General features: G+C 44.5%; 10 protein-coding genes and 1 non-coding gene across 11 annotated transcripts; 3 read left to right on the plus strand and 8 right to left on the minus strand. All coding sequences in view use genetic code 12, as the record gives it.

The window, feature by feature from the left end:
- Positions 1-281: 281 nt before the first annotated feature.
- Positions 282-2378, plus strand: PGUG_05815 (ribosome dissociation factor GTPase; the record flags this gene model as incomplete). The annotated part of the gene is made up of 1 exon (XM_001482002.1): positions 282-2378. The coding sequence occupies one exon, from the start codon at positions 282-284 to the stop codon at positions 2376-2378; it is 2097 nt and encodes a 698-aa protein (XP_001482052.2).
- On the minus strand, positions 2379-3416 carry UFE1 (Ufe1p; the record flags this gene model as incomplete). Its single annotated transcript, XM_001482003.1, has 1 exon — positions 2379-3416. One exon carries the CDS (start codon positions 3414-3416, stop codon positions 2379-2381), a length of 1038 nt encoding a protein of 345 aa, XP_001482053.2.
- Positions 3417-3697: 281 nt separating this feature from the next.
- PGUG_05817 (uncharacterized protein) lies at positions 3698-4414 on the minus strand (the record flags this gene model as incomplete). Its single annotated transcript, XM_001482004.1, has 1 exon — positions 3698-4414. The coding sequence occupies one exon, from the start codon at positions 4412-4414 to the stop codon at positions 3698-3700; it is 717 nt and encodes a 238-aa protein (XP_001482054.2).
- A 327-nt stretch (positions 4415-4741) lies between these two features.
- PGUG_05818 (uncharacterized protein) lies at positions 4742-5293 on the plus strand (the record flags this gene model as incomplete). The annotated part of the gene is made up of 1 exon (XM_001482005.1): positions 4742-5293. The coding sequence occupies one exon, from the start codon at positions 4742-4744 to the stop codon at positions 5291-5293; it is 552 nt and encodes a 183-aa protein (XP_001482055.2).
- Positions 5294-5390: 97 nt separating this feature from the next.
- Positions 5391-9719, plus strand: SPT6 (chromatin-remodeling histone chaperone; the record flags this gene model as incomplete). Its single annotated transcript, XM_001482006.1, has 1 exon — positions 5391-9719. One exon carries the CDS (start codon positions 5391-5393, stop codon positions 9717-9719), a length of 4329 nt encoding a protein of 1442 aa, XP_001482056.2.
- Positions 9720-9751: 32 nt separating this feature from the next.
- Positions 9752-11032, minus strand: PGUG_05820 (uncharacterized protein; the record flags this gene model as incomplete). The annotated part of the gene is made up of 1 exon (XM_001482007.1): positions 9752-11032. The coding sequence occupies one exon, from the start codon at positions 11030-11032 to the stop codon at positions 9752-9754; it is 1281 nt and encodes a 426-aa protein (XP_001482057.2).
- A 71-nt stretch (positions 11033-11103) lies between these two features.
- On the minus strand, positions 11104-11186 carry PGUG_06051. The gene has a single exon. It is a non-coding gene; the product is annotated as a tRNA-Leu (tRNA).
- A 148-nt stretch (positions 11187-11334) lies between these two features.
- Positions 11335-14181, minus strand: PGUG_05821 (pheromone-regulated protein; the record flags this gene model as incomplete). Its single annotated transcript, XM_001482008.1, has 1 exon — positions 11335-14181. The coding sequence occupies one exon, from the start codon at positions 14179-14181 to the stop codon at positions 11335-11337; it is 2847 nt and encodes a 948-aa protein (XP_001482058.2).
- A 530-nt stretch (positions 14182-14711) lies between these two features.
- Positions 14712-15962, minus strand: PGUG_05822 (uncharacterized protein; the record flags this gene model as incomplete). Its single annotated transcript, XM_001482009.1, has 1 exon — positions 14712-15962. One exon carries the CDS (start codon positions 15960-15962, stop codon positions 14712-14714), a length of 1251 nt encoding a protein of 416 aa, XP_001482059.2.
- Positions 15963-16046: 84 nt separating this feature from the next.
- Positions 16047-18224, minus strand: IFM1 (translation initiation factor 2; the record flags this gene model as incomplete). The annotated part of the gene is made up of 1 exon (XM_001482010.1): positions 16047-18224. The coding sequence occupies one exon, from the start codon at positions 18222-18224 to the stop codon at positions 16047-16049; it is 2178 nt and encodes a 725-aa protein (XP_001482060.2).
- A 120-nt stretch (positions 18225-18344) lies between these two features.
- DBF4 (protein serine/threonine kinase activating protein) lies at positions 18345-19793 on the minus strand (the record flags this gene model as incomplete). The annotated part of the gene is made up of 1 exon (XM_001482011.1): positions 18345-19793. The coding sequence occupies one exon, from the start codon at positions 19791-19793 to the stop codon at positions 18345-18347; it is 1449 nt and encodes a 482-aa protein (XP_001482061.2).
- Between the last annotated feature and the right edge of the window lie 878 nt (positions 19794-20671).

Raw genomic sequence — 20671 nt, forward strand, 5'->3', positions numbered from 1 at the left:
TGAGTCGATGAATGAAGAGTTCAACGAAGACGACTTGGATGATGAAGAATATGACCAGCTTTATGCTTCATTGCCAAAAATCAAGCAATCTTTGGCTTCCTATAATGACTCAGTGCCCGAGTTCGATTTGAAAGAAGCATTGTATTATCACCACTACGAGATCGAGCCAGCCGTCAAGGACATCAAGGCCCGTTTCAAGAAGAAAGGTATGTATTTCCGCCCATTTTTCCAACTTTGGATACTGTATTTGAATTTTATTGAGAGCAAGTGTTAATCTAGAAATGGAGCCCAAGCTCTCCAAGCTTGCACAACTCGCCAAGGCGCGAGCCCAGAGACAGGGCAGTGTAAATACATCGCCTCAGCTGATTCTGGCGCCTCTAGGTACTTCTTCTGTGACAAATCGCAGTATTAAACTCGGAGCTTTGGCAAAGGCTCGTGCCCAGAAACAAGATCTGTCGCTTGGCCCTGGTGACCGTCAGTCTCCAAATAGCATTTTGGATAAATTTGCATCGTCCTCCGCGACAAAAAATGGTCTGGAAGGAAGTAATACTGAAGTTAAGCCCAATCGACTATTGGCGCTTGCTGCAGAAAGAAAGAAAAGATCTTTGGAGCAACCTCCTAAATTTGCTGAAGCTGTAAAATCTCCGAATCTGGATGTTACAGCTGATACTGCTTCCAAATCCGAAGACCAGAAGAGCACTAGCACCCGTCTGCCAACGGCTCCATCATTAGCATTGCAAATTGCCGTTGATCGGTCTTTGCTTCGTCTTCCACGCTCGGAAGTCACACTATTTCTCTTTGAAAATGAACCGTCTGCCAAGAGACAAAGGCCAAATACCAGTATTTTTCAAGTCCTTACTAACCACGAAGCTTCTCCCCAGAAAATCTCAAAAGCGCAGTCCAATTTTGAAGGACCCAGTCCTGACGATACCATTCTCAATGCGCAGAAACAAGCATTCCAGGGTGATTTCGAAAACCTTTCCTTGCAAGACAAGGCACCGAAACCAAAAGCTGCAACTAAACTGGCCGCTGTGAAATCCAAGCCGTTCAAAACTATCGATTTGAAATCTGCCCTCAGCAAAAAGCTCGCCAAGCCTCACAAGTCTTTTGTAGTTATCGGGCACGTTGACGCTGGCAAGTCCACCCTTATGGGACGGCTCTTATTTGACCTTGGGGTTGTGGATGCGAAAACTGTGAACAAGTTAGTTCGTGAAGCTGAAAAGTCTGGTAAGGGTTCATTCGCTTTGGCATGGGTAATGGATCAGACTTCGGAAGAACGTTCACGAGGAGTAACGGTGGACATTTGTGCTACCAATTTTGAAACAAAGAGCACTCGTTTTACTGCCATTGATGCCCCTGGCCACAAAGATTTTGTTCCTCAAATGATAAGTGGAGTTTCGCAGGCTGATTTAGGATTGCTTGTGGTAGATTCGATTGCTGGAGAATTCGAGTCTGGCTTCATCATGGATGGCCAAACGAAGGAACATACCATCTTGGCGAAGAATTTTGGAGTCGAACGTTTGTGTGTGGTTGTCAATAAAATGGACAAGGAGAACTGGTCTGAGTCCCGTTTCAACGACATCAAGCGCCAGATGACAGAATACTTGAGTGAAGTCGGATACAAGCCGCCAATGGTCGATTTCATTCCCATCTCTGGTTTGGACGGAACTAATGTGGTTCGTAAAGATAATGAGAAACTTAGTTGGTACAGCGGGAATACTCTTGTGGAGTACTTGGAGAATGTGGATGTACAAATTGATGGAATTGACGAGGTTATTTCCTCAGAGTTCAATATGACTATAACGGACGTATTCGAAATTTCGAGTTCTGATTTCGGACTCAGTGGAAAGGTAATCTCGGGCACGATTCAAGCCGGTGAAACAATTAGAGTTTCGCCGTCAGATGAGTGCGTTCAGGTCCAATCGATGAAGTTGGAAGAGACTCCTGTAGATTTTGCATCACAAGGTGACTTTGTACTGATGCGGTTCAAATCGAGTCAATTATCAAATGGTGCAATTGAGGACTTGACAGTCGGTGACTTGGTCCTGCGTCTTGATTCCAGCGTCAAATCCGCCTCTACGTTTACCGCTACCCTCCATCTTTTCAACTTGGTCAAACCTTTACTTGTTGGAACACCGTTTGTACTTTTCCGCAATAATTGCCAAGTACCAGCACGTATATCGAAGGTGATTGAAATTGAGGGCGTCAAGAAAAAGCGTATGCATTTGGTTTCCAGGCAAACAGCATTGGTGGAGATAAGTGTCATGGACCGGAAATTGCCATTGACCAAGTTTGCAGATAACAAGATATTGGGCAGAGTGGTGATTCGTAGAGAAGGAATTACTATTGGAGCAGGTGTTGTGGAAGATGTCATGTAATTACCAAGTTATAAAGTCTAACAATAATAGAAGAAAACCCAAGATCCAGCAAGTAGCAACAATAAAATTAGCGCCTCTCTTGTTGCGTCCGGTTGCTTTGGTTAAGTTTTGGTTACCTTGACGTAGATCGAGATCCACTTGGTTCTGTGTGTCCAACATAAAAGATACTTGCTCTGATTGAGCCTCTAGCTGGAAACTGAGTTCTGCTTGGAGGTTAATTATATCCACCATCGAATGTTGTAATTTTTCCACCTGTTTGAGTTGGTTGGTTTTAAGCGCTAGGAATTCTTTATTTTCTTTTTCAAACACTTGCTGCTGTTCCTGGGTTAGTCCAGGAGACTGGTCTCTCGCTTCTTGTTCAAGATCTACTACATTGAGATCGTCGGTGCTATTATTGAGACTTTCGTGAAGGGTTTTATGAAGTCTACCAGCGACACCATGCATGGGTTTATTGTCATGATAAAAGTCAAGATCGTCACCTAAGTTCTGGAAATTGAGGAGGTTGAGTCGGCGCTCACGTTGCAATCGTTGTCGCTGCATTTGTTCAAATCTTTTGCCAACATTATTGGTCGATTCATTGAGTGTCTTGAGCATCTGAGTGCGATGAAAATTTATTGTGGCATGAAAATTGTCCCTCTTTTCTTGCTCCTCTCCGCCAAACATGGCTCCAAGCCAGCTGGTCTTGTTTGTGGCGGAAACCGACTGTCGTTTCTTTTCGTAGTTTTGAAGCACCTTCAACTTTTCATACATCTGTTGGATTCTGTAACTCATTTCTTCGTCAATTTTGTTTTTGTCTTCCAAACTCAACACATTCTTGGACAGCGATCCTCCTACAGCAACATAGGGCACTTTGATATCACTTATAATACCATTTAGTGCTACTAGATGATGATAGTACTCACGGCATTCTACGCTAAATGTATCTTGGATTTCCAATACTGCATCCTTCTGACTTGAATGGTGTGGAGATGGTGTAGCATTGAGCTCTTTTCGAACTATAGCCACACATTGGTTGAATATGGGAGTCAAATCGGTCATGAACAGTTGCTATATTTGTCTGTGTGAGTTGGTGTTGAAATATGAAAGTACTGCAGGTAGTCACAGCTACGATGGTAGAGGTGATTCAACTTGCCTGAAATATATAAAGAGTGTATAGCATTATGGGGCATTTTCTTACTCGTTTGTTCTATTTTGCCGTTTTAGAGATGTTATCTTCTTCTTGCTTTTCATTTCATAGTGTTTATTCTTGTAATCATCTCTCCATCATAGTTCATATAAATTTGCAATTTGTACTTGTGTCAATCACCACGATTCACCGGTTACTCTTCGGCGACTCCCACGCACTTAGAAACCTCCAAAGCATCTACACCGAAGCCCAGCAGAACCTTTATCTGGTTGGAGTCGTAAAGTAGGTTCCATTTTCCAGGGTACTGAGAGCCCACATTCAACAACTTTTTACGCTCATCGGTAGAAGCCTCGACGTACTTGATGTACTCCGGAGCCCCTGGGCGAATGACATTGTCTGCAACAAGAATGGTTCCTGGAGCTACAAGTCCGAGTGATTCCATGATCTGCAAATCGGGCACATAGGCCCTCTTTTCGTGGTCGATGAAAGCAAAGTCCACCTGTCTTTTCAGCCTTTCCCAAAATTCAGGAAGTGTTTTGGAGGCAGGTCCCACCACAATGTCCACCTTGTTAGACAATCCAGCAAAGTCTACCACACGACGAGAAATGGCTGCAAAATCCTCACTCAATTCAAAACTGGTGTACTTGGCACCATCCACCTTTTGCAATTCGCCAGCAAACATCACAGCAGAGTACCCAAAGAAACATCCAAGCTCTATCATGGTTTTAGGAGGGTTTTTCCGGAGAATTTCTTTGATTATGTTTCCTTTTTCAGGACCTATGTTCATCATGCCTCCATTCTCTTGAACTAAAGTGTCAAGAATAGCAAGGACTTCCTTGGGATTACCCCTTGCTCGGGTATGAGTCTCAAGTTTCTTCACGAGGGCTTTCAAAGTAGGGACATAAGACATTTTGGCGGAGGCAAAATTGGCAATTGAGTTCCTTTTCAGTAGTGGCACTTATATATTGCAGCCACCGGCCTGTATATGGCCATTTGCCGAGCTCGGGCCGAGTTCGGATCTATTGTAACCTACGAGCGGCTCCCACGAGTGGCAAATGCGATCGGAATTGGTGCGGGGCAGCAAATGGTGGCAAGTCAGGTATACGTAGACTAGATAAGGAAACCCATTCGCGAGTAGCTCCTTGATACTATTTGGTGTTTGGGTGTAATGCTTTAAAATCTTCAATTTTGACACAAGCGATTTTGACCCAAACACCGCATCTAGCTAAGAACAACCATGAGTGCAAAGGACCGCAGAGATGAGGTTCGAGCAAAGTTGGCGATGCTCAAGAAGAAGCGACTAGATGCCAGTAATGAAAACCGCAAAGAAGTGTACAAAGAACGACGAAAAATGACCACGAAACTGACTGATGAGGAGAACGAGACGAATTCAAAAGACGAAAAACAGCCGGAAAGAGCACGAAATTGGGATTATACAATCCAGGAGGATGCGGAATGGACCAAACGAACCACTAATAAAAATTTGGGATCTCAAAACATGAACAAATTGGCAGAACTGACATACAAGAAGGAAATTGAAGAGATTAAAATCGACAAAGAAGCCTACGAGCAAGCTAAGACTGATACTACCCATAGTAGCGACCTGACTCATCATGTTGACCCGGAAAGGGCCAAATTTTTGGCAAACAAAATTGCAGCCGATAACGATAGGAGATATAAGCGTCGTCAAAACGACCGCGAAGATGGCGGAAACTATATTAACGAAAAGAACCGACAATTCAATATGAAATTGAAGCGAGAAAAGCGCCAAAAGACCGACGATTTATAGACATGGAACATCCCTAGTCGGTTATGTAAAATAGCATGTATTGTTACATAAGCGGTACCAACCGTGAAAAAATCAATTGTGAACAAGTTTATCAACTATGTCCGACGTAGCTGCTCCGAAGAATGAAGTGCCGGAGGAGCTGGAGATTCGTGATGATGTAGCTGCTGCTGTCTCGGAGGAGAGTGGTGATGATGTAGATGATTCTAGTGAAGATGACGACGATGATGAAGAGGATGAGGATGCCATTCGCAAGGTCAGAGAAGGTTTCATTGTTGATGATGAAGATGAAGAACCGGAAAAAAGACGTCGAAAGCACAAAAGGCGGCGGAAGGAGCGAGAAGGGGCCGCTTTAGATGCTTTGGATGAAGATGATCTTGATTTATTGATGGAGAATTCTGGTGCTCGTCGAGGCGAAGGACGGCTCAAGCGATTGAAACCCGCTCAAGATGGCGACGACGAGTCTGGTGAGAAAGCTGTTGATAGAGAAGCTTCTGAGGGGCCACGTGGACTCGCTGATATTTTTGCAGATGAGGAAATTGAAAGAGAAGAAGACGACGTCGGAGCCGTGGGCGACGACAGGAACATTTTGGATGAGTTTGAGGATTTCATTGAGGATGATGAGTTTTCCGACGAAGACGAGGCCAGGAAGCAGCGCCAGAAGGCCGAACAGAAACAAAGACAGCGCAAAAAGGGACCCCGGTTGGATACTTCCAAGTTGTCCAGTGTCGATCGTGAAAGTTTACAACAGCTTTTTGAAGTATTTGGCAATGGGGAGGAGTACGACTGGGCATTGGATGCTCAGGAAATGGAAGATGAGGGCGCCGGAGATGGTGCTGACGCTGCATTGGACGACGTCTTTGAGCATGCAGAACTTAAAGAGCGTATGTTGACCGAGGAAGACAACATTATACGAATTGTCGATATTCCCGAGCGTTACCAAGCATACCGGTCGAACTTGAGCTATGCTGAATTTGACGACGAGGAACTCGAACGTGAAAAGAAATGGGTGGCTCAGATACTTTACGACGAGAAAAAAGACACTTTCTCTGAATTCTTGGAGATCCCATTTAGAACTGCCGTTGGCCATGTTGTGGAATTCATCTCGCGCGACTCCTACGAGGTTCCTTTCATATGGACGCATCGTCGTGATTTCTTGTTACATGCTGAAGAATCGCCCGATGAGACGGGAGTCAATGTCGTTCACAAGCTTCTCTTCGAAGACGATTTGTGGAGAATAGTCCACTTGGACATCGAGTATCATTCTCATTACGAAAAACGGTACAATCTTGAGCAATTGATTACCCAGCTCGATGTTGACGATGATTTGCTCAAAGACTACAGACAGTTGGATAATATTTCGGCGGTGCAAGATCTTCACGATTATGTTAATTTTGTGTATTCTGACAAGATCCGCGAGATACAACAGAAGCACCAAGATCTGCAGGCGCAACTCCAACAACAGAATGAAGACGGTGATCAAGAAGAAGCTGTGGAGCAGGTTCCCACCAAAAACAAAAAGATTGCCAAAATGTCAGCATTCGAGCGCATCAAAAATAATGTCATCTACGATGGTGTTGCAGCATATGGAATATCTGCCAAGCATTTCGGTGAAAATGTTCAAGATCAAAGCTCGAAGGGCTTCATGGTTCCATACAGAATTCATGCCACTGATGATCGTCTTGAGTCTCCTGAAGACTTGTTGGAAAAGCTCTGCGAAGATGATGAGGTTCTTTATAAAGATGCGCAAAGTGCACAAACAGCAATTCGCAAGACATTCTCGGAAGAAATTTTCCATGATCCTCGTATAAGAGCTGAAGTTCGTTCGACGTTCAAGAACTTTGCTTCCATAAGAGTGGTGTTGACTGACAAAGGTAGGGCTAGTATCGACAACCACAGTCCATTCGCTGATATCAAGTATGCCACAGGACTCACCGCGGAGGATCTCACACGCAATCCTGACCTATACTTGAGGATGCTTCTTGCCGAAAAGCAAGCACTTGTGGTGGTTCGTGTCGAAATAAGAGAGTATGATCGTTGGTTTCAAAGTATTTTCAACTGTTTGAAATCTGATGGTCTTTCGGAGATTTCTGAGGCATGGAATCGCGAAAGAGAAATTGTGCTAAAGCTTGCCTTTAAAAAGTTGACAACAATGGTCGCCTTGGGCACCAAAGAAGAACTCAGGAGACTGTGTGAGCGTTTGGTTGCTGGTGAGGTTCGTCGGCGCTTTTTGGTCAAAGTGGACCAGGCTCCATTCACCCCCGTGGGTTTTGACAAAGGCACAAAGCCTAGTGTGTTAGCTCTCTCCTTCGGTAAAGGTGACTACGATAGTGCGGTGGTGGGTGCTTTCGTTCAAGACAACGGGCGTATCACTGAATTGTTTAAGCTGGAAAACAGCCCCCTTCGTGATCGAGAGAACGACGAGAAATTTGCTGGTCAACTTAAAGAATTCTTTGATCATAATCTTCGTTCTTCAAAGCCAGATGTCATTGCCATCTGCGGTTACAATGCAATCAGTAAGCGGCTCTATGATTCGGTTCGCCAATTTGTTGAGACAAATCAGATAGCCGCCGATGTACCTGAAGATTCTTCGGAGTCTCAACAGTTGATTCCCGTTATCTGGGGTCAGGATGAGACCGCTCGGTTATACCAAAATTCCGAAAGAGCCAAGGCTGAGTTATCAGACAAGCCCACGCTTGTCAAGTACTGCGTGGGAGTCGCTCGTTACGTTCAAAACCCATTATTGGAATATGTTTCTCTCGGAGAAGATATAATCTCGTTGAGCCTTTACGAACATCAGCATTTGATCCCTCGTGATGCCGTCTTGGAAGCTGTTGAGTCTGTGTTTGTGGACATTGTCAATTTGGTTGGTGTGGAGATCAATGAGGTAACGAGTGATTCACTGCAAGCTGTTCTTTTGAACTACGTTGCTGGTTTGGGTCCCAGAAAGGCTTCTGGTTTGATCAAGAACATCAATCTGAAGCTCGGAGGCACGATTACCGCCCGCAGTGATTTGATCGAACACGAGCTTACGTCTGCTAATATTTTCATTAACTGTTCTTCGTTCTTGAACATTCCACACGATGATGGTGTTCTGGTTCGAGACACCAATATCGAGTTGCTTGATGCGACGAGAATTCATCCTGAAGACTACGACTTGGCCAGAAAGATGGCTGCGGATGCCTTGGACCTCGATGAGGAAGACATGGCCCATGTTGAAGAGCAGGGTGGTATCATATATCAATTGATGCAAGAGGGTGTGAACAAGGTGGATGACTTAAATTTAACTGCGTATGGAAAGGAATTGGAGACCAAGTTTGGCAAGAAGAAGTATGCTACTTTACAAAGTATAAAGGAAGAACTTGTCAACAACTATGAGGAATTGCGGCGCTCATTCCATGTCTTGGATGCGGTAGAGTTGTTCCAGATGTTGACTGGTGAAACGACTTCCACCTTTTGTCGTGGTGCCATTGTTCCCGTTACTATAAACAGAGTTGGTAAGAACTATGGCAATCGTGGAGAAGCGCACATCAGATACTTGAAAGTTTCCACCTCATCGTTGATTCAAGGTAACATTGAAGAGTCCCATGTTCCTCCAAAGGCAGACTACGAGCAGGGCCAAGTAGTCCAGCTGGTTGTTTTAGACGTTTTTCACGATACTTTCACCGCTACATTCAGCTTATTGGAAGAAGATATAAAACGTGCCGATGCACCAAAGTTCGTCAAAGACCCATTGAAGTGGGATATGGCTGCAGAAGAAGAGGACAAACAGAGAGAAGAAGCCAAGGAACGTGCTAAGCTCGCTAAGACTAAGAATGTTCAACATCCTTTGTTCTTCAACTTTACATTCAAGCAAGCAGAAGAATACTTGGCACCACAAGCCGTTGGTGATTGTGTGCTTCGGCCGTCTTCGAGAGGTCCTGACTACTTGACGGTGACATGGAAGGTTGCCAACAACTTGTTCCAGCATCTAAGTATTCAAGAAGTCAACCATGCTGGTACTAAAGAATATATTGTGGAGCACAAACGATATGCGGATTTAGACCAGTTGATCTTCCAGCATGTGCAAGCCATTGCTAAGCATGTCGATGCCATGTGCAGACATCCCAAGTTTAGAGAAGGTACGCTTTCGGAGGTCAATGAGTGGTTAGAGTCTTATACTCGTGCTAACCCCAAGAACAGTGCCTATGTTTTCTGTTACGACCACAAATCTCCAGGATGGTTTTTGTTACTTTTCAAGTTGAACGTGAATACGCCAGTGACTACCTGGCATGTCAAGACAGAAAGTGATGGATACAGACTCAAGGGATTCTCCTACCCCAATATGCTCCGTTTGTGTAACGGATTCAAGCAAACTTTCAAGAGTTTATCAAAAGGATACCAAGCTCCCTCACAACCTGCTGGAGGTTATGGAAGTTATGGTTACTAACTAATTGTAAAATAGAAAAATTTTGTCATAATTTATACATTTTTAAGTACTCTAAGTTTAGATCTGTAGCTGTCACCATCGACGTAGCATCCCATGAGCCACCGGTCTCCGCCATTAGCGTCAGAGAACTCGAGTCGTGAGTGCAAAACTCGCCTATTGTCAAAAATAGCACAGGTGCCTTCTGGGGTTTTTATCTGAATTTGATTTTGCGGGTCGTTGACTGCTTCTTCAAACTTTGTTAATCCACGAAGAAAGTTTTGAAATAGTTTTGGATCCGAGTCTTCGATTCCAAGCTCAAACGGTCCTTGGAACGGAGGAGAGTAGTTAACATGGTCTATAATTGGTCCTTCATTTGGGTGCAATACTCCTTGATTTTCAATGATCAACGGTCTTGAATAGTAGTAGCTTTCGTTTGCATTGTCATAGTGATAATTGATAGGTATTGCTTTGAGGGCTTCGTATGCTTCAGGGTCTTCGCTTCGCACAGAATGAGCAGCTGCAAAAGAATCAGCAAACACATTTTCACCTCCCAAAGTCGAGTTCTTAATGAAATGCAAAAGCTGTAATCCTGGAGGCGACTCATAGTAGAGCAAATCCATGTGCAATGGGAGAAAGGTAGACGTATTGGCTATATTTTTAGCCTCCTTTTCGTTGCGAACATCAAATAATGTTCCATAAAATGTCCGCTTGATGTAACCAAATTTACTGGCAAGTGCTGCCACTGGCCATTGACTACTATTCTCTTCATTCATCAGTTCCAACTGTGGCTCTGGTATGTTGTCAACAAAGCAAAGACCGTATTTGTTCAAATTGTGAACCACTTGAGGAAACGCTGTGCCATCTATATAGCTGTGATAATCGACAAATTCTGGCTTGAAATGTGTGCTTTTGTCCCAGTAGACTTGCTCTGCGTCGAAAAACTTTGCCTTGCGAACACTATCACGGCTAGCATACTTTGCTAAGAATGAACTTGAATATGTTGAAAAATGATCTCTACCATTTTGAACCCATTGTACTTGCAATTGGGGTTCCTTAGTGTTATGGTCGAGAACTAGCTTTGGTTCGCTCTTCAACTTCAAATTTTGGCCAATTTGCGGTGTGGAGAACAACTTTTGCTTCGAGTATGGATCCACCGAATCAGAGCTCTGGCATGCGTCGCGGAGGAAAATGTTATTGTAGGCTATCGATTGGCCATTGTCAAACTTAAGAGTAATCAGATCATTGTTGAAGCTCTCAATGGAACTGATACATAGTGTTCTGATGCTTGAAAAATTAGATTGCAAAACAATCTTACTTCTAAGTAGGCCATTCATGGACACTGAACTTTCCCCACAAAATAAATGTTCGCGCAGGCTCCAAAAAAAAAAAAGAAAGAATCGGCTGGTGACACCCGCGAGATTCGAACTCGCGCCTCCGGAGAGACCAGGACCTTACCCTGGCGCCTTAGACCAACTCGGCCAGAGTGCCAGGAAACCCGATTCTGGTTGAGATTAGCTGGTGTGCGTATATGACACCGCAATGTGAAAGACACTGTACTAATTGTAAACTTCTTACATTTTGTATTCCAACCATAATTGTATGTATATTGTATGTACGTCGTATGTATATCGTTATACTATAAAGTGAAAAGACCAGTCTTTTTCTTTCCAAAAGGATAAACAACTAATGCGGCTGCAAAAAGTCCGACACTAATACCAATGGAAACCTGAACCATTGTGGAACCAAAACTGAGTGTATCATTAGTGCTTTCGGCCTTGCCTGTACCGTTTGTGATTTTGTCTGCCGACTCCACACCCGAAAGCAAAGAGCTTTGACTAGCAATACCCGACGGAACCTGAACAAAAATCGCTGGCAACATGGCTGCAACTGCCAATCCTTTTCCTAGTCTTGAATACAAGTTGCCCAAGATACCCACTATGAAGGCACCAATTGAAGCTGTGAATTCGGTAACCTGCTTGAAGTGGAGTCCTGCGAAATAATTGCCCACGTAACCTGTCGAAGCAATTGCAATCATGATTGGAAGTTGCGAAAATTTGGCTTGATTTATGAGTCCCAAACAGAGCGAAAACATCGGAACGAACAAGATTCTGAACTTGGGGTCAATGGTGTGGTCGGCTGAGCAAGTAGTAGCGGAGGTAGCTCCCTTATATACCCATCCGAAAAGGGCCGCACCCAACGTTATACCAAACCCAAGAAAGATCGAATAGATAATGGCGTAAAACATACGCACAGAACCTGCCACGATGTTTCTGGATTGCAACTCAAGGGACCCACACAAGATGATATATCCTGGGAGAATCAACGCTAGTGAACCTTGAGCGATAGCGGAAAAGCAGAATGTGTTACCGCCATTAATGGAACCGATGGCACGAGCAATGAAAGAAACCACGATAGAAGCGGTGACTTCAAACACCGACGAGTAAAGGTTAGACATGGATGAAACAAAAAACTGCAAGTAACCAACGCAAAGTCCAACTCCAAATGAAATTGGTATATCATACCACCCTCCACTAAAAGCGAATGGGGTAACCATGGACGAACCAAGTGCATAGAAGAAGACACAAAGCCAAGGAGGATATAAGTTTTTCCGTGCTAGAAGCTCTTCCAATTTCAAGGAGGCTTCTTCAACACCAACCAAATCGTGAATTACTCCTTTGTACATATGGTGGGTTTCAGAGAGCTTCGACAAATTCACACCTTGGGCGCAACGAACTAGGTGAACCTCGGAAGTTCTCGTCGCAGCATCACCAAAAGCCACTATCATTGTTCCCGGAAAGTATACAAACTGGCCATCAATTTCCAACACTCTGCTGGTCATGATCATATACTCTTCAAGACGATGTGTTGGAGCACCATAAAGCATGAGTGCCTTACACATACGCAAAATGAAGCGCTGTCTCTGTAGAATATCAGCAATGTGCACGGTAATACGGAGACGTTGTTCTGATTTGGACTTTCCATGAGACTTAATTTTTTTCCCAATCTTCTTTGGCACATTAGTGGCTGGGCCTTCTTTTTTGGGGAGTTTAGGACGAGCTTTGGAGAACGATGGAAGGTTTGCAGCGTCTTTTTCTTCATCGTCACCGTCATTCTTCTCATCGTCAATGTCATCTGTGGAACTATCAGCACGACTATGTCTTCTGCTACCATCGTTCTTTTTGGTAATGTGCAATTTGTCAGTGACTCTCTTTTGCCCTTTCTTGAATCCAGACTTGAATTTGGTGAAATCCACTGTGCTATGGTTCACATGTTCATACAAGTCGTCATTATCCTCGTCTCTCAAAGCGCTAAATGGTACACTTCCCAGAGACTTCGAAGCGTCCGGGTTCTGATAAAGCTTAAGCAAAGATGAAAGCACACCAGCATGTACTTGGGCTGGCGGTGGCACGTATCCTCCATCCAGATCATTGTCTAGCATCATATAGTCATCATCTTGATGAAGGCGGTCCACATTGTTTCGAACAAGAAGGTCGGGATTTGGAGCACGTAATCCCTGGCTCGAGCTGCCCTCTCCCATATTATCAGATGGGTCTAGAAGGTGTGCAGTGGAATTGTTCACGGAATCATTTGGCGATGCGACTTCGGAGGTAGCTTCGCTATGAAGATTGCTACCTATACCAGGAACATGGGTGGATATGAGCTTTTTTGCCTCTTCGTTGAGCATATCGTAATCCAAGGGACGCATTTCTATCTCCTCAGAAGCGGGATGTCCACCACCAACAGATTCTTCCTCGTCAATTGTGCGTTCACGAGTATGGTGAGAAGCGCCAGGAACCAAGCCTCCGCCGCCCAATCCTCCGTGTGGGTTTGAAAACTGAAGAACACGACCAAGGAATGACTCTCCAGACAGCTCGTGGTCTTGTAATCGCGGCACTTCAATGCCTTCGTCTCTGTCGGCCAAGGACATTTTCCTCAAAATCAGCCGAAATGTTCCCTTTTTCGACGACGAGCTCCTCGAGGACGAGGGCTGTGACGATACTGATTGCCGCCGCAAGTCGGTGATGTCGGTCGAATCTGGTAGAGGAGCTTGATCTGGCTCAAATTGCCGGGGTGCAGCACCTGTGTCTTCAGAAGACGAGGACGAGTCTGTGTCGTAGTTTTGTAGATGTTCGTCCTCGGAGACCTCTTCGCCCGAGGCAGAGGCCGCGTCATGATGATGATGAGTCTGGTGGGACCCGGAGCCCATGTGAAAGCTGGGCAAATTGTGGTCGATTTCTGACTCGGATATGTTATCATCCGAGGAGTTGTTTGTGGTTGATGATGTATTGCTGAGAACACTCTGCCGAGGCTGGTACAGATCAGGAAACCGTACCGACTTGGTGCCCGGTTTAAACTTTTTTCCGGCTGCTTTGGCCAAATTATTCCGAGATCCTCTCTCTTGACTCTTTCTATAGTTAGAAAGATCGACTTTTGGAAGTGCTATGTTTGACTGGTACTCTTCATCTTCGGATGAGGAAGCCATGATGGGTGGAAATGACTATCAGTGAGCGAAAAGAACTGGCAAAGTCGTCTGTGGCACGATAATGAAGGATTCTCCAATATTGCTAAGAGATAGTTATAGCAGAACGGAGATTATTGTGAGCCAGTAATGTATTGATTTGCTGTTTCTGCAAGTGGTTTTTTTTGTGGTGAAGGCAGGGTGGAAAAATCCCTTGAAATGGAATTGTGTAGCTTAAGAATAGTGAAACGTTAATGTATGAGGAAGTTATGTCAAACGCTGCGGCGCATGCAGGGTTGCAGTCGCGTTGCAGCAGCAACAATTTTGGGTGCAGGAATAGGCTAGTTATGCCAGAGAAGTTTACATAGCATACTAGATGTATAAAGGCTATTACGGATGTGATAAAGGTTTTGATCTGATGCTTAAATTTTTCAATTTTTTTATTCTTTTAGTTTGCATTTTTTCAGTTTTACATTTTTTTGCAATTTTTCACTTCTCACTTCTCTCTCAAGTATATTCACCCTTTATTTGCAACCATTCCATTTATATCCTATTTACTCCCATTGAACGCCCACCCACTCTTCTACATAGCCTACGTGATTCCGGTCAAACTCAGGCATGTAATCCTCTTCGTCAGTGCACACTATGATGGTTCCCCAGGACATGCCGTTGAGAATATCTGCGACGGTATCTTGACCAACGGTTTCCAAATCGTAAATCGCTTTTGGCATGAGCTGGAGTTCGAACCGCCTTGTTGACGAGGGATTGTAGCCGGGGTTGGGGACCGTAATTGTGGATGAAAATTTGGGTGCAATTTCGTCCAGTCCACAGTAAAGCAACGGCCGACCACCAAGACTATATCTGAGTACCTGGCCAGGATTGTGACTTACAGTGTTGGTAAAGGCCTCGAAATACTTGTCGTTGAGGCGATTTGTGACTGGAGCGCTATCGGGATCGGTAGGTGGTTCCAGACTGGTAGAATTGCGGCGTCCCAGACTTGACTCTCCAGACTCTCGTTCTGCCTGTTCGATAATATCTTTGTATTTTTCAAGTTCTGGCTCGAGTGTCACTTTTTTGAACTTCTCCTGGTCCACATAAACAAAGTAGCCAGGGTAGCTGGGTAATTTCTCGTCAAGTTTTCTGGGAGCAGAAGGCTGTTCTGCAGGTCCAACAGCCTCGGCATACGAAACGGGTATACTAGCACTTTGAGCACCGGGAGAGGTGTCCAGCACTTCTTTTGGTTCCTGCTTGTTGCTGGGCTCGGGAGCCTTCTTTTTCTCAACGGCAAAAGGGTTTTCAGACGCTCCAAATGGATTACCAAATGGATTGTCTGATTTACCAGAAGAAAAGAGATCTTTTGTCAACTCGATTTTCATTTTTTTCTTGTCTTCAAGCCGCAACTTTTCGTCTAGCTGCTTGCGGGCTGCTTCTTCTTGCTCTTGTTTCAATTGGTTCATCTTTATGGGATCTTTCAAGATGCCTCGAATACACTTTATCGAGCCCTTTTTCTTCGTACAAACAGCAGTGCTTTTGCACCCGAACAAATAAAGCACTCTATCATATAGCTGACCGTCTACTGGCGCAAAAGCTTGGAGCAAAAGTGCCATTTTTTTATTACAATTGTCACAAGTAACCATGGACTCAGACGGAGTTGATTCTGGATGGAGCCAAATTGGCTCTCCGCCTATGAATGTATCTTCTATCGTTGGTGGATCATCTTTCTCAATGGGAACATCTACGAAACCCAAAAACACCTCAGAAGTATTCTCCAATATGGACTCTTCATCAGACGAGTAATCTGCCATTGCAACCTAGAAGCTCATCGCATCGCGAATTGGCTCGAAGTCAGGCACCGACACCAAGACACCCATGTTAACTATGTACAAAATCTATAAGTATCTCTGGTGGGTTATTTCTTCGTAAGCCTCTATACGGTCCCCCTGCTGGAACTTGTCCCACCCGTCGAACCCAATACCACATTCGTTTCCTTTTTTCGCTTCGGAGATATCATCTTTGACATGCTTGAGCGACGATAAGGTTCCGGTATAGATCAGTTTTCCACCTCTTATGACTCTAACTTTTGACGATCTCTTAAGTAGACCGGTTGTGACCTTGCATCCGGCAATTTTGAGCTTGCTTTTGGATTTGGAGGTGATGGTAAACACATCTTTGATTTCAACTTCCGCTACAATTTTCACTTCGATTCGAGGTGGAAGAAGCGACGTCAATTTCTCGGTGACTTGTTCAATCAAGTGATAGATGACATTGTGTTCTTGAATAGCAACACCCGCTCTATCTGCTTTGGCCAGAATTTGCTTTGGTGTCTTCATATTGAAGCATAATATTGTAGCATCAAGTGCTTTGGCTAGTTCAACATCAGACTCGGATGGCAAACCAGCCTCATGGGAAACCACCACAGCTCGCACTTCTTCGTTTCCCAAACCATCAATGCATTCCTTGATGGCTTCAGCAGACCCAAAAACGTCACTTCTGATGATATACTTGACCAGAACCGCCTTTTTCTCCTCTTCGATCGTTGGCTCCAAACCAGCGAGTTTCAACTCATTGGCTCTCTCTTGTCGCTCGAGCTCCTTGATCTCTTCCATTCTCTTCTGGTTGATAGTATCAATGTCCTTACCTGCCTGGATTTGCTTCTGACGAGCAATACGATTTTCACAAACTTTCTTAGCCATTTGCTCGGTTGGCGCTTGGAGCATCTGGTCTCCTGCCTCTGGAAGATCTTTCCAGCCCCATATTTGCACTGGAGTAGAAGGACCTGCTGCCTTGACCACTTTTCCATTCTCATCTTTCATGCCTCTGATTTTACAGTAGCTTGTTCCCGCAACGACAAAACTGCCAACTTTCATGGTTCCACGACGAACAAGAGCCGTAGCTACATTGCCCATCCCTTTGGCTACATGCGACTCGATCACCCAGCCTTCAGCAGGCACCTGCTCCACTTCTGCTTTGAAGTCGTTCATCTCACTCAAAGTGATCACTGCTTCCTCTAGCTTTTCCATATTGAGTCCGGTCTTGCCAGAAACTCGAACCGTCTGTGTCTCACCACCATAGTCTTCTACGTCAATGCCATGGCTAGAAAGATCAGCAAGTACTTTATCCACGTTCACACCAGGCTTGTCACACTTGTTGACAGCAACAACCATTGGAACTCCAGATTTCTGAGCGTGCTTGATCGCCTCGACCGTTTGCGGCATCACCGAGTCATCGGCTGCAACTACCAAGATAACAATATCAGTGACAATTGCACCTCTTTCTCGCATCTTGAGAAAGGCCGCATGCCCTGGAGTATCGAGAAAGGTGATTTTCTTTTTGGAAATGGGGGTTATGACAGAAAACGCTCCTATATGCTGAGTAATACCTCCATGTTCTTGCTTGACAATGGACGATTTGCGCAAATAGTCAAGAATAGTTGTCTTTCCATGATCTACATGTCCCATAATAGTCACCACAGGTGCACGAGGACGAAGCAAATTCTCTTTTACGTCCACAGGAAAGAGATCTGCACCGGTTTCGTCGTTCATTATGATGTCAAAGCCATAGTCATCGGCTATCAATGCTGCGTTTTCCTTGTCAAGAATGAAATTGTGCCTCATGTTTTCAAACCCAAGATCCTGGAGTTTCTTTAAGAAATCGTTGAGTGGAACACCAAGAACTGTAGCGAGATTCGACACTGTTACAAAAGTGGGAATTTGAATCTTGATTTTTGCGACTTGTGGTTTAGGCTTTGAAGGTCGTTTTATAGTGCTATTCTGTGACTTTTTTATAGGCATTTGCTGCCGCTGCTTTTCTCTTAGCGCTTCACGCGCCTCATTATACAGTTTTGTCTTATCTGGCTCACCCTGAGTCGCTCGAGCACCGGATTTAGGAGGAGATCTGGTTTTTTGATTCTGAAAATTTCCCCAATTTTTGGTTCTAGGCTTTTCTGATTCACTTGCTTTGTATTGATTTGCAAATCTATTCCCTTTCGATCCACCATCGCCCCCTACACGAGGTAGGCTCTTAATAAAGTCGGAGTAGTACCGCCGACTGACGAGTCTTGGAAACATAGTTAGTGATGAAAATTCGCAGCACGAATTTGAATGTAGGTGATGGTGGATGGCTGCAACATGAGTTTACAATATATGAATTTTATTATGCTAAGAATGCAAAACAGACGTGAAAGCGGTTCATGCCAAACGGAATTCTCCATTGGAAGTTACATAGCCAAACTGCTTGCAATCGTGAAGAGTGGAAATGAGGTTGTCGATGTCTGAGAAGTTGGCATCGTCAGCAGCGAAATTGCGATGTCTGCTAGATGATATATGGTCTTCAAAACAATCGTATTTGACGCGGCAGTTCTCGCAGTATCCCGGCTTCAAGTCCTTTTCTTTTTCATCGTGTTGTTTTTGGCGACGTTTCATGAAAATACGACGCTTGAGATTATTGACATTACGAGATGGGACACCGGAAATCGTGGGACCAAGTCCGTTTCCCGTGACGGAATTGGAAGCAGAAGCAGAATCATGAGCATTAGATGCGCCGTAGTAACCCGAGGCTGCAACTTCAAAGAACTTGGCTGGTTGCATGGACGAATCGCGAGTGAGAGGTGGGGGTTGGAATTCTTCAGCAGCAATTGCTTCTCCGCTAGTTAATGCAGGTAGCGAATCATCCTCTGGTGCTTCGGAAAGGGTGGCGTCGGTGAGTTGACCACGGACGATGTCATGCGATATTTGGCGTAATCTTTGGCGATATTCGCGAGTAGCCTCAAATTTTTGTAATCGACGGAGACGTTTTTTATCCAGATTATCACCTCCTTCAGCTATGAAAGGACACTTTCCATCTAATGTCAATCCAAACTCGGGATAGGGAGATTCACCCCACTCGCGTACAGCAATGGGCCGGACAGTTTGCGCCATATCATACACATACAAGTATGGCCCTTCAAGATAATGTAAGTCATCTCGGCGGGCATTGGGGTCTCTGTCAGTGGCTCCAAAGATTTTTTCTTCGCGAAGAAGATGTGAAAGGTTGGAAGGTTGGGTCAGTTGTTGGCGTTTCAGTTCAGGTCTCACGTCTTGTACTGGAGAGCTCAAATAACGCAAGAACCGAAATACTTTATCGTAGCTCCAAACCTTGATTTTAAGCTCCACAGCGTCGTGAAATATATCGTTGCCCTGGTACACTTTAGAAGCTACGAACGGCCTTCGAGATACAATGATGGTGACATCATGGTCATAGAAGGGGACAATGCTACATCCCACCAGCTTCAATGCTCTCTGGGCTCGCTTTTGCTCTGCCACCTGGGCAACACTATTATCTCCTCCCTGTGTGTCGAAGTAAACCACGCTTTCACGCATGATCTTTCTCCATGAAGTCTGCCAGGCAAGTAACTCTTCACCAACAAGTTTACCTCTTGTATCTTTCTCTTTTTCCTTTACATCTCTGGCTTCAATGGCATCTCTGCCTTCTACTTCAGGTTGACTTTTGGATTCCTTCTTTTCTTCGTGGCCAAGACGGAGGTCAGGTTTGTTGATATTAATGCTTTTGACCGTTGTTCGATGAACTTTTTGCTTCTTGTGCACTGGCGAAGGGACATTCGCACTCGTCTCCTTAAGAGGAGGCCGAGTACGCTCCATGATTTGAATTTTGAAGGACTTGTTTAGATTTTAAAAAAAACAGAAACGATGAGAATTCGAGATTGAACGGCTCAAAATTAGTATGGCGCTCTGTATAAAATGCTGGACTCGAGCTGATGCAGAGAAACAATCCTGGTGTCAATAATTAGCCGTCCGATGTTTGGAGACACTGGGTTCAAGATGCCATTCGTTGACAATAAACAGTGCGATGCAACGCGTAGGTGAGAAGCTGGTGTACGGGCGTGAAAGACAAGAGAAGAGAAAAAAGGGGATAGAAAACAGTTAAAAACCAAAACAGTAAACGGAAATCAGCCTCGGAACTATCTCTTTCTTTCTGTATATATTTTTATCAAGGTTTGTTTCCATAATTGTATCATATTTGTCATATATAATATACTGCACACAACCACCTGCACACAACTCAATTAACAATCCACACTTTAACCATTATCGTCTCCATCTTCTTCTTAATCCACATCTCCATTTCGCTTTTCAGTTTGCGATTTTGCGTATCCGCCCGTCTACTAACCACGAGAGTTGAAAGCACAACTTAAAGAGCACCACTCACAATTTAATTTTGTCCGTTACATTTCCTTATTCTTTCCTCATATTCATTTTATGTTGCAACTGAAACGAATTTCTCAGGTGCTTGCACAGGGTTTGGTGCCCGTTACCGAATCGGAAACCAGCAGGCCGTTGGCTATCTCGCTTCTTGCGTCGTCGGGTCTTCCACTAGCCACCGTTACTAGCACAGAACTTGAAACTGAACTCAATCTATCAAGCGATAATGTCAAAATATATTCACTTTTGGGAGTCAATTATTTGCGCCAGCAAGCCAGTGATGATAGCCAGGAGGTGGTGAGAGTACAGAGCGGCCA

The sequence above is a fragment of the Meyerozyma guilliermondii genome, genomic scaffold, assembly GCF_000149425.1.
Source record: "Meyerozyma guilliermondii ATCC 6260 scaffold_8 genomic scaffold, whole genome shotgun sequence".
NCBI lineage: Eukaryota > Fungi > Ascomycota > Pichiomycetes > Serinales > Debaryomycetaceae > Meyerozyma > Meyerozyma guilliermondii.